At 30.8% G+C, this 12,401-nt stretch overlaps 1 protein-coding gene across 7 annotated transcripts in view; it reads right to left on the bottom strand.

Annotated features, from left to right (window-relative positions):
* LOC144854184 (dmX-like protein 1) overlaps positions 1-12,401 on the bottom strand; it is a 64,022-nt gene that overhangs the window by 13,991 nt on the left and 37,630 nt on the right. For 3 of the 7 annotated variants that reach the window (XR_013614529.1, XR_013614528.1, XM_078712082.1), the window contains exons 25-30: positions 9,107-9,224; positions 8,468-8,581; positions 7,648-7,686; positions 7,046-7,087; positions 4,411-4,547; positions 3,269-3,298 (exon numbers count right to left, since the gene is read on the bottom strand). Coding sequence is in view for 5 of the 7 variants with exons in the window: in XM_078712082.1 (XP_078568208.1) it covers positions 3,269-3,298; positions 4,411-4,547; positions 7,046-7,087; positions 7,648-7,686; positions 8,468-8,581; positions 9,107-9,224 (480 nt within the window). In the remaining 2 variants the exon portion in view is untranslated. The remainder of the gene's footprint in view (positions 1-3,268; positions 3,299-4,410; positions 4,548-7,045; positions 7,088-7,647; positions 7,687-8,467; positions 8,582-9,106; positions 9,225-12,401) is intronic. The other 4 variants (XM_078712083.1, XM_078712085.1, XM_078712084.1 and 1 more) reach the window with 4 other exon arrangements.

The raw sequence follows: 12,401 nt of genomic DNA, 5'->3' as shown, positions 1-12,401 counted from the left end.
TCTAATATCAAATGTCAGACCAGCTGACATACAATTTTGAATTCAAAAGCAATTTATCTTAAAATAAGTGCGGTTATTACGATACAATATTATTTATTGTCATTTTAACAACAAGGTAGAAATGAAATTTCGTTGGTTGGTTTACATTTTGATTTACATACAATATATAATGAATACAAAAAAAAAGAAAAATTTTTATATTTTATAATAAACAATCAACATTTTTAATTCTTAGAGAGATTTATATTAAGATATTCACTTATTCAGATAATCACAGCATATGAATTACCAAATAAAGTAAATGAAAACTACAAATACTGAAGAAAGTATGGGATCAAAATGTGATAGCTTTTTAATAATAATAAAAAAGGGAGTGTGTGTGTGGGGATAAAAAAAGAAGAAGCTGATAGAGTTAATGCTAAGGAATTTGGTAAAAATGAATTGTAAGTAATCCAATTTTTAAATTGGTTTAATTACAATGTCATGCAATTTTTTGTAAGAGCACTACAATTCCATATCTAGTATTTATTTTTCCTCAGTGAACATCACAAGTTATGATATCATTAATGTAATCTATCTAATCTAAAATAGCAGTAAAGTATTCATTTGATCACTTTCTGATGTAGTAAAACTGATTTACACAATCAGTACTTAAATCCCATAAGTCATTGCTGCTATTTATGGATATACAAGCCATTTGAAAGGATTAATTAGAAATAAGTACAAATCATGAAGTGGTGAAGGGAAATGTAGAGTTAAATATAGCAGAATAATATTAATTTTCACATTAAATTTCACATTACTCAATATATGGGCACAGAAATTGTTGTGTTGTGCTCATTAACATGTTTAGTAATGTACATAATTAGTTCAATACTAATTACTTTTGATTTTGATTGTAATAATTGCATTTTTTTTTTTTGTATGTATATCTTTATTTTTTATATTAGGCCTACTATGCTTCTTTTATCTTTCTGTATTTTTATATGTTATAATTTTTCTTTACTTTTAAACTTGTAACTGGACCATTTTGGAAGCAGTACTGCGTTACTGAAAATGCAGTCCAGTCAAAAGAAAGCATAAATAAATAAAGTTTTGTCCATTCTTCTTGGATGCATTGTTTGACACAAATTCCACAGATAGACATAGGCAAATCATGTAACATTAGCATATATGTAAGCCAATCAGACCTGTAATACCACATGTGACACTGTCTACATGATTTGCCCGATACTGGACATATCAGGTGAGATAGGAGCTATCCCACACCATATGTATGTTTCTTGAACTATTGGACTGATATAAACTTTATAGGCAGGAAGTTTTAGAAATTGTTTGTTTGTTTGCTACAAAACAAAAATAGTTTTTCTATTAAATGACTCAATCACATTCATTAATGAATTAAAGTACATAACTCATAAGCAAGTATGAACTAAACTAATGTCATAAACATTAATGTTACAATGTGCTAGCAAAAAAAGAAAAGTGCAAACGGATCTGTACAAACTACTTAATTTATACAATATTCAAGACACAAAATCTTCTGCAATTTAAAACACATCTATCAGTGGCGTAACAGCTATAAACACTGACTGATTAAACCCAGGGACCCACAGCTTGAGTACACACAATGTAACTACCCAGTGTTGTAGGAGTGCTAAACCAGGGGCCTTTTCCCCTGCATTACGCCACTGACATCCATATAAATTTAAAACATCAATCAAAACAAATTAAAGACACAAAAAACAGTGCAGAAATATGGTAAAAAACAACAAATAAAAAATGATGGTCTATTAACACGTTGTTATATAATAGAATTGTAATATGAAACAAGCCATTTTTCTTTTTAAGCATTTTTCTCAAGTTAAAAAAAGCTTTCATATTTGCAAATAGCAAAATTACAACCCATTTCAAGCAATGTTGCTGCAACTGTGATATGATATTTTTTAATACAATTTCTACATCTTCATAAAACTGCAATGCGTTTCACAAAAAAGCATTATTATCAGTTGTTCATTTTTGCTTTGAAGCACAACTTTTTAAGTTTATATTTGAAATGCATTTATTCCTAGTATGTAACTACCTATTGTTCTGAGGAATAATGTTAATGGTCATACATAACATTTAAATATAGAAATTAACATATAGAGTGTTTTCAATAGTTATATTAGTATTGAAATATTTAATATATTTAATGTAATTGTAAATATGAATACGGCAGATAATAAACACTAGGCATAGTACAGTGAAAGTTTACTATGTATTGTATAGAATAGCAAATGCATGTTCATATATACAATATTTGTATAGGTTTCTTTATAATGATGGGATAGGTAGACTTTAGAAAGTAGAATATCTCAGTTGTTCTTGTTAATAATAATATACTTATTCACTTTGATGAGTGAATGCCACCATGGCATGGCAACATCTAAAAACAAGGTCCTAAATACTATGACAATATCAATTTTATAATCTCTTTCACAATAATTTCTTTTATTTATGCTTTATATACTGTATTTGGTCTAAAATTAGTATTTGTAAGCTAGCAGTTGAAACAATATAACATGAAGCTTTAAAATTGATTAAATTAAAATCTCTTTAAATCTCTTAGTATAAATTATGGTGTTAGTTGTTCTATATTTGGTTATTAATGATAATGAATAGTACTATACTGTTTAAACATTTTTAAAGCAATTTTTTGGCCCTAACTGTATACAGTAGAACACCCACAATCAGGGGACACTCCTATACAGGGGATATATTCCTATTCTGGGAACGCACACACTATTCAAAGGACACCTTACTGTGGATGAGGGAAAATACTGGGGACATCCTTATTAAGGTTTTCTCTTTCTTGGGTCCCAAAGGTGTCCCCTTAATAGGTGTTCTAGTATATGTTATAAATGATGTGATATAAATCAATAGTATAACATTGTTTTGAAGGAATTTTTTATTTGAGTCATACATTAAAATCCATCTTTTGGGACAACCTTATTTAAAGGGACACCCAACAACACCTTCTACTCTGTATTTACTATAAATTCTACCAAGCAGGATGAGTAATTTTCTGGTTCAATGGGAGATACATACTGTCAACATGCGCATCAATAGATCATAACAGTAATTTTACAAAGAAGAATTAATTAGCAGCTTTTTAATGCTGCACCCAAAAAACTACAAGAAAGTGCTACACATGAAACAATTATCTTGCTTGATGACAGTATATAGAAAAACATGATGATAAGCAAGCATTTTAATGAATACTTACAAACTAGAAGAGTTCATGGTAGAAATGTTCCTGAACCAAAAAAAATAATTGGAAACACATTACACATAATGTTACTACGTCTTTGAAAGCTTCTCTATTTAATAATTCATGTTACACTAATACACAGATTCTGTAGCAATGCTGTAAAAAAAAAACATCACGATTTCTGTACTGGTCATGGCTTTATTTTAAAAAGCATTCTCATCTGGCATTTCTTTTAGTGTTTAAAACAACATTTGAATTTGAATTATTATGACCATGACGATAGAGAATATGTGCCGGTTCTGCTGCAAACGAATACTGTAAAACCATAAACGTTCGCGGACATTAAACTTTTGCGAATTTCGCGAGTGATTGAAAGTTTCAGGCTGCGAATAATTTTCAGAACGTGTTACTGTATACAATAGCTTATGTATTAGCATCTTTATAACACAAAGGTTGTATAAATACACAATATAACACAAAGGTTGTATAAATACACAATATAACACAAAGGTTGTATAAATACACAATATAACACAAAGGTTGTATACATACACAATATTGTTACAGTGTTTACTTGTACTTTATTTTTCAAATTCGCGAAAAGTTTTATGTTGCGAAAATGGCCAATGTAACTAATTCGCGAAAGTTTCATGTCTGGATTACAGTAACCGGTGATTAATAACTGTTTGAATGAATTACTCCCAATTTCTTGGCAGGAGAAACATGAACAATTTAAATGGTGTTCTCTAAATAATGGTTAAAAACACCTTATAATATTGATTGGGTGTTGGAACACCATCTACTTGGTTATTGCCTGTATAGACATATTATAAATAAAACATCAAAGTTCAAAATGAGTGTGTAGAACCATGGCAATGGGACATGTTAACAAAGCATCATTTTGGCACTTGGACCTCCGCTTATTATACACTGTAAACAAACACATTAAAAATGAAAATAGACATTTTCATTATCACTTGTGTAATGAACTAGAACAAATTTCTGATGAAATTTGATAAACAACATAAGCTATGTAAGAACATAAAACTAGGTCAAACACTATTACATAAACCAACACTATTCTCAATTCTCACGGTTAAGTGAATAATAAACCATGAGATACATGATAGAAACAAATATTATATAAAGAAACAAACCTTCTGGTTAAGTTTGGCGTAGCCATGTCATCAACTTCATCATCAGCCCATACACCAGACTTCTGATTTAATAACATTGATATGTCCAACTCAAGAATCTCCTTATGTGTTGAAACCACTGTCCCTGATGCACTGGCCTAGAAAAACAAACACACACACACAGTTGGTTAATAATAATAATAATAATAAATAACATTTATAAAGCGCAAGAGACAAAGGTTTCAAAGCGCTGTGTTTTCCAAGATCTGTGCAAGTAGTAGCGTGTGATTAAATGGTTAAATGTTCTGTTCAGTGGCGATCTTTTACTGTCCCCACATAACACTGGGGAATTGAAGGACCAATACACAGATTCAACTAACCAAGTTATTAGGAAGTAATACACACCACAATGAATACAAATAAGGACAAAGATGAATAAAGTATTTATATATATATAGATAGATGAAAAGCTTTATCTCAACAAATGAGAACTTGATTGAATATCGTTCCAATAGTAGGATCACATCTCCCAATGATAGTAGATTCTTTAGTACCATCATTTGAAAAGAATAACAAAACCTGAAAACAGAAGGTAGCCATTGAGTGGCCCAGCAGTTAAAGACAGTAATTATGTAGCCATAACATCGGCAAGGATTCGAGGCTCTGGTTCTGGTGGTAGAACTAGTCTTCTCAGATAAGGACTATAAACTGTAAGTCCAGTGTACACATCTAGCTCATGTGCACTTTACAGAACCTAGTACATTTTTCGGGACGAGTAGAGAGTTACCCTGGTATATTCGTATTGATTATACTATAACTGGGCCCTCTGGGATATCAGTCTTTGACTGAAGAGGTTACTCAGTATAAATAAATAATAATAGTAAGGTATGAACTATATATCATATCATGAGATATATTCTATAAAATATCTGTAAAAGAATAGAAGTATATAGTTTAGAAAGAACAAAACATACCAATACCAACATGCTGGCATAAGCAGAAAGCTTAAAATGCCTGAACCAAACAATTGAAATTGTTCTAATAAGAGAGATGATTATGATTATGAGTGAATAATCCTGATAATGTTAATTAATATTAATAAAAAAAACATGATAATGATGTAAATATGAGAGCAGTAAATGATGATAAATGATGGACAAGACATTGAATATGATGGTGGATGTATTGTAAAAAATTAACAATAAAATAATAATAAACAAATAAAAAAAAATATTTTTAATGTAGATATAATGATATATGATGATGATGATGATGATATGATAAGCTGATGATGATAATAATTGAAAATGATGGATATTGTGAAAAAGGACAGATTAATAAATAAATTTAAAGATTTAAAATGTAGTGATAATGATAAGATCATGAAGATGTTGACAGTACAATGTGATGAAAAGATTATGACAAGATGTGTATAAAAATGATAATTATATAAGTGGTGTGGTACATATGTTAATAATTGTGATGAATGATATGAACTATTCATTAGTTAGTTATTAATTGACTTTTTCTCAAGTTTGGTTCAAACATTTCATTTAGCATTTACCCAATAGTGCATTTAAAAAGCTAAAGCTCTGTCTACACTATCAAACTTGTGACAAAAAAATGTGATGTGCCCATATATGGACATGATGATGTCACTATCGATCACTACCTTATTTGGGCACATCACACTTTCTTTTGTCAAACTAGTTTGATAGTGTAGACAGAGCTTTATACTACAAAACTGCCATTAATACTCCATAAATATTTACATACATTTCATCAGTCAATACGTCAAAAATAATTGCATCTTTAGGCTTTCTTATGTTTTTGTAAAAAAAAACTTCTGGTGATAGTGTTAGTTTGAATCTAAACCATAAGGTGTGCTCAACCTTGGTTAATTTAAAGACACTAGACTAAGTGTAATAAATCCCACCATACATCGTGCGCGGATTGATATTTTCATATTGTGATGTGATGCACCCACTTCGACCGATCGCATGAAAGAGTAAACAAATATAAGAAATTTTCAGCGAAAATACCAGGTCTTCCTCAATTTGTATTAACAAATTAATTCAGCAACGAGACAATGTCAGGCTAGGCCTATATCTAGCGTCTGCTGTTCGTATGTTACCGTTCTTTACAAGCTAGGCCTTCAAAACTAACCCTAACTAAGCTAGGCCTTTTATGTCACAGGTAAATTTGATAAAACCATGGTAAAATTAACTACACTAGGTGAAATTATCCCAGTGCGAACAATGATTTACTGATTAAGAATCTTTCTTTTAATCGTATTATCGTATATCTTATATCTTATATTATATTATAGGCCGCTGTGTCTTGTGAAAACTAATGCAGTGTGCAGTCTTCAAAACCTCATGCTTGTGTGCCAATAAAATTAATATATAATAAAAAGTAATAGTCTAAGCGTTTTTATGATGAAGCAGCACTACTTTGGTGTATATATATCAAACAGATGGACATGCATTTTGCACTGATCTAAAGGGTCACTATACCTTCTAAAATAGTACTACACTACACTTTCTTTTTTAATTAGTAGAATTTTGCTACTATAATTTAGGCAGAAATATTTCAAACCAAATTAAAACAAATACTTATGGAATAAAATGACAGATGTGGAGATTTCTATGTCTACCTCAAATGGATCTCTAGACCATGCTGCTGTGATATCAAAACCCTGCGATGCAAAATAAAACATACATAAAATGGCTAATTCATTCATTGCAAAAATATAACGCAATTGCACAGGTTGGATTGATGGCATTAATCAAGGAAAGATGCATTTACAGAGTTTAAATTATTAATTGTCCCACATATTTAAAATGCATATTTAAAAACAATTGTTATAAACAGAGAATAACAATCATTGTGTTTTAGTTCTTATAATAATATTGTTATTTCCATGAAAGTTCAAAACCAATACCAAAGTGGTATAAATGTTAGTGATCCAAAAACCTTCATTAATTTACCAATAGTAAGTAATATCATATGCAGAAGAAAATATATTAAACAGAGAAGTGCATAGTACGACTTTAATAAATAATGTAATGACTCAAATTGAAATATTAATTCTGTACAAAGTTCCAAATATCATTGATACAGTATTAAAGAGAAATTTATAAAAAAATATTTGCCTTCAAAAGTTTCATCAACCATAACATTAAGTACATTGATACTATGTGTTTCTCTGTCCAATTTGTTAATATTCTATAACCCCTAAAGAGCAGTATAGCATACTTTGTACATTCCATTCTGCGTAATATTCTTCCAATCCGCCTAATTCAAGGAAAAGAAATCAGCAAACAATCTTTGATTATTTTGATCATGACATTCTAAGCATCAATGCAATGGTAACATCTCTAACATTATGTACAACTATATTAATGTAGCAAGCTATGTTCTACTAAAGCACTGTATACTGTGGTAGCACACAATAGTAAAAAAAAAAATGTGATGTGCCCATATATGGACATGATGATGTCATATCACTACCATATTTGGGCATATCACTACCATATTTGGGCACATCACACTTTTTTTCGTCAAACTTGTTTGATAGTGTAGACAGAGCTTTATATTATTGCGCACTATACTCTACCTTAGCATGCAATTAAATATCTCTACACATTGTATTAGCACTCGTATATACTGTTGTAGTAGTATAGTAGCTATATATGCACTAAAACTATATACTACACTACTATTGTACTAAACACTAATGTATATACACACTATAATATAGTAACGATGTAGCACTACATAATGCTGTATTATTACAGTACGAAATAGGACTTTCATTGCCGTAATCCAAGCACCTTCTACCCACCCTATTTTTAGCATGTTAAACAAATAATACATCTTTTAAGGTTATTGACATTATGTTAAACTAAACTACTTTCTATGATGAAAAAAGCTATAGTAGTCACATTGTCTGGTTAAGTTTCGAATTTTTTTCCTTTGTTTTGTATATTTTGTTATATGGATGTACTATTAAACATAAAAGAAAATGAATGAATAACAAAACAATACCACAGTTAAAACAAGATGTGTACTGTACCTGGTTGAAACAGAAAGCCGATATTTTCTCTGGTTCTTTGTGAATGACGCGTACTTTCACACGTTGTTCACGATTTCCAGATTCTTGATGGTATGTCCCCAGAGTTGAATCCACCTTTGTAAAAGGAAAATATTTCATAGTATTGTAAAGAGTAGAAAGAAGAAAGAGGACAATTGGATAGGTGCACACTTCAAAATTAACACACATTTTATGTTTTAACATTTTTATTTAAAAAAAAATTAAATATTGTAAATAATATCTACACACATATGTTTCGCTACTGAATAATAAATCAACAAAATATGATCTTGTGGAAAAATGCCATAATAAAGCAATTAGAATTTCATAAATTTAAGTAGCAAATCAGGTATAGTCAAATAACACATCATATACATTACATTATGAACAGTAGAGTCAAAATTATATTCTCTACAGTATATGGACAGCTATTACTGACAAAATATACAAATAACCACAGAAAAAAACACATACAGAGCAGAAAAGGAAGTGTTTGTCTTGTTTTTCTTTAATGACATTGCACTGCCTTTATCTTTTTATCTATGAATAATATGGCAGTCTAAATTGACAAGTCTATTTACAAATACAAAACTGCTTCTTTAAAAGCCTTGATTCACCTACCTGTTCTGAGGGTTGTTTCTTCTTAAATATATACTTGATAAAGGTCTCTTGTGTTTGCTCTTGACGAACAAGAAAGTTCCAAAGACGTTTGGCTGGCAATGCTTCCCGCTTTTCACACCTAAATGTCAATAGAAATATAAACTTTATGTACAAAATTTACCCACTCATATTAAATTTTTAAATTTTGCAGAAATAGATAGATCTCATGCTTTAAAAAAAAAAGGAAAAAAAAGAAAGAAGCAGAATCGTAGTGGAATGCTAAAAAGTAAGAAAAAAGTTATATATTAACCTCTCTTTTCATTGGTACAAAATAATAAATAAAGAAGATATCATTGTAGATGTTCTGCTGTGGCAGCCAAAACATGGGCTTGCAAAATAAGGAAGACCAGCATTCACATACATTGATGTACTAGAGACGGATTCTGGTATGCAGAGAGATGAACTGGCTGATACGAAGTTACGGAGGAACCTAGTCATATAAGTTTGGGTATGTCCCAGACTAAGTAAGTTCATTGGTACTTTTATGTTTTTGTACTTATTGTTTGTTTGCCATGTGAAACTCTAAATAAACAAAATTAGCTCGGTGGTTAACATGTTTGCCTTCCAATCCCAAGGTTCATTCCAGGGTTGTAACTCTCGACTCTTTCAACTCTACTCCCTACTCAAATTAGACTTAGTTTATAAGCACAATAAATTCTAAAATAGTTATCCATCCTGTAATTGGCGAGTTATTTGCTGCCGGATGCGTATGAAACAAAAAAATATAATAACTAGACATGAAACTCGTCACTTTGACGAGTTAGTTATCCGCACCACGACAAACGCCACATGCACGTCATACGTTGGAATATTGCACACAGATAAAGATTATGGCATTATGACAAGAACTGAAGAATATGATATGCTGTTAGTGCTGAATTCTGTCAATTTTGTGGCATATAGTATATACATGCAAACAGTATAAGCTGTATACATATTACATACAGTGTAGAATAGGTGAAATTACGGGACCCGCCATTTATTCCAATTTTTAACATGGCGACGGTATCAAAATGAAACACTTAGATAGCAATTTCAGAAGGAAATTATCTCAGGAACAACATATTAACGTGTAGAAGAAATTTGAATACGTAAAATATAGATGCGCACCCTTTTAAATGTGATGAACTATTACGCAAAATATGAAAATACGATTTTTTTTATTCAACTGGCCATATGATGACGTCACAACATCCGATTGGCAAAATGTTTACATGAATTCGTATCTACAATCCAATAGCTTCCAGAAAACGTTTTGATCGTGATTATCACATTTTATTCTTACGAGCTATTACAGATTAAAATTTACTGTAAAGATGAAATTAATGACCCACGTAATTAAAATTTTTAGGCATGATGACGTCATAAAAATTAAAATATTTTTATCTCATGCTAAAGAAAGTTGATTGACCTACACAATATATAAATGTAGGAGAAAAAGGAATACAGATAAGCGTGATGCGCTCCATTGAATGTGATGAGCAATAACGAAAGAGACAAAAATCCTATATTTTACATTCGTGTGGCCATACGATGACGTCACAATGTTTTTTTAGCCTTATTGATGCATGATCCGATATCTACAACTCATCAACTTCTAGATTTTGTAATAAAAATAAACGGTTAACGGTTTACTTTAGAAACTATGACTGTTTAAAAAAAGACATAATTTTGACGATTTTTTAAGCTTTTTCATAAAAAACGCGCACGAATTGTCTAATTCAACGTGTTCGTATGGCGTTATTTAAACTGGAAAAGGTCTAAATTGTTTTCAAAATTACTAGGAAAGGCTTGAAAAATATAATTCAAGAGAAAAAAATATGTTTTTAACGCTACGTGCGCACCGCGCGCGTAAAAAATTGCGCGCCCGTGGGAATTTTTGACATGCTCAAAATGACAAGAAACGCGTAAAAAGTTGATTAGAAATTAATTTTGCGCATTTTGAAATTTTAAATGCGCGTGCGCGCGTAACTTCTTGTGAAAAATGCCATTTTTAATCCGTAGAAAGTTTGCCCCTGATATGACTTAAATTTTGTCAAAGTGTCAATACTAAATGACTTTTGGTTTTTAATCTATGATCAATCATTGAAATTCATAAAATTGCGCGTAAGTCACGTTGCGCAACTATGACGCCATTCAAAAATAGGAGGTGCACAACTTCACGTAAATGCCCATATGTTGTCAAAGTTATGAAATGTTATGTTTACACATTTTAGAGGAACACGACTCACAAAAAGGAAGGAAGGAAAGAAGAACTAGACATGAAACTCGTCACTTTGACGAGTTAGTTATCCGCACCACGACAAACGCCACATGCACGTCATACGTTGGAATATTGCACACAGATAAAGATTATGGCATTATGACAAGAACTGAAGAATATGATATGCTGTTAGTGCTGAATTCTGTCAATTTTGTGTCATATAGTATATACATGCAAACAGTATAAGCTGTATACATATTACATACAGTGTAGAATAGGTGAAATTACGGGACCCGCCATTTATTCCAATTTTTAACATGGCGACGGTATCAAAATGAAACACTTAGATAGCAATTTCAGAAGGAAATTATCTCAGGAACAACATATTAACGTGTAGAAGAAATTTGAATACGTAAAATATAGATGCGCACCCTTTTAAATGTGATGAACTATTACGCAAAATATGAAAATACGACTTTTTTTATTCAACTGGCCATATGATGACGTCACAACATCCGATTGGCAAAATGTTTACATGAATTCGTATCTACAATCCAATAGCTTCCAGAAAACGTTTTAATCGTGATTATCACATTTTATTCTTACGAGCTATTACAGATTAAAATTTACTGTAAAGATGAAATTAATGACCCACGTAATTAAAATTTTTAGGCATGATGACGTCATAAAAATTAAAATATTTTTATCTCATGCAAAAGAAAGTTGATTGACCTACACAATATATAAATGTAGGTGAAAAAGGAATACAGATAAGCGTGATGCGCTCCATTGAATGTGATGAGCAATAACGAAAGAGACAAAAATCCTATATTTTACATTCGTGTGGCCATACGATGACGTCACAAGGTTTTTTTAGCCTTATTGATGCATGATCCGATATCTACAACTCATCAACTTCTAGATTTTGTAATAAAAATAAACGGTTAACGGTTTACTTTAGAAACTATGACTGTTTAAAAAAAGACATAATTTTGACGATTTTTTAAGCTTTTTCATAAAAAACGCGCACGAATTGTCTAATTCAACGTGTTC

The sequence above is a fragment of the Antedon bifida genome, chromosome 10, assembly GCF_963402885.1.
Source record: "Antedon bifida chromosome 10, ecAntBifi1.1, whole genome shotgun sequence".
In the NCBI taxonomy this organism is placed as follows: domain Eukaryota; kingdom Metazoa; phylum Echinodermata; class Crinoidea; order Comatulida; family Antedonidae; genus Antedon; species Antedon bifida.
The sequence above is the reverse complement of the archived record's forward strand: the minus strand, read 5'-3'. Positions and strand labels throughout refer to the sequence as shown.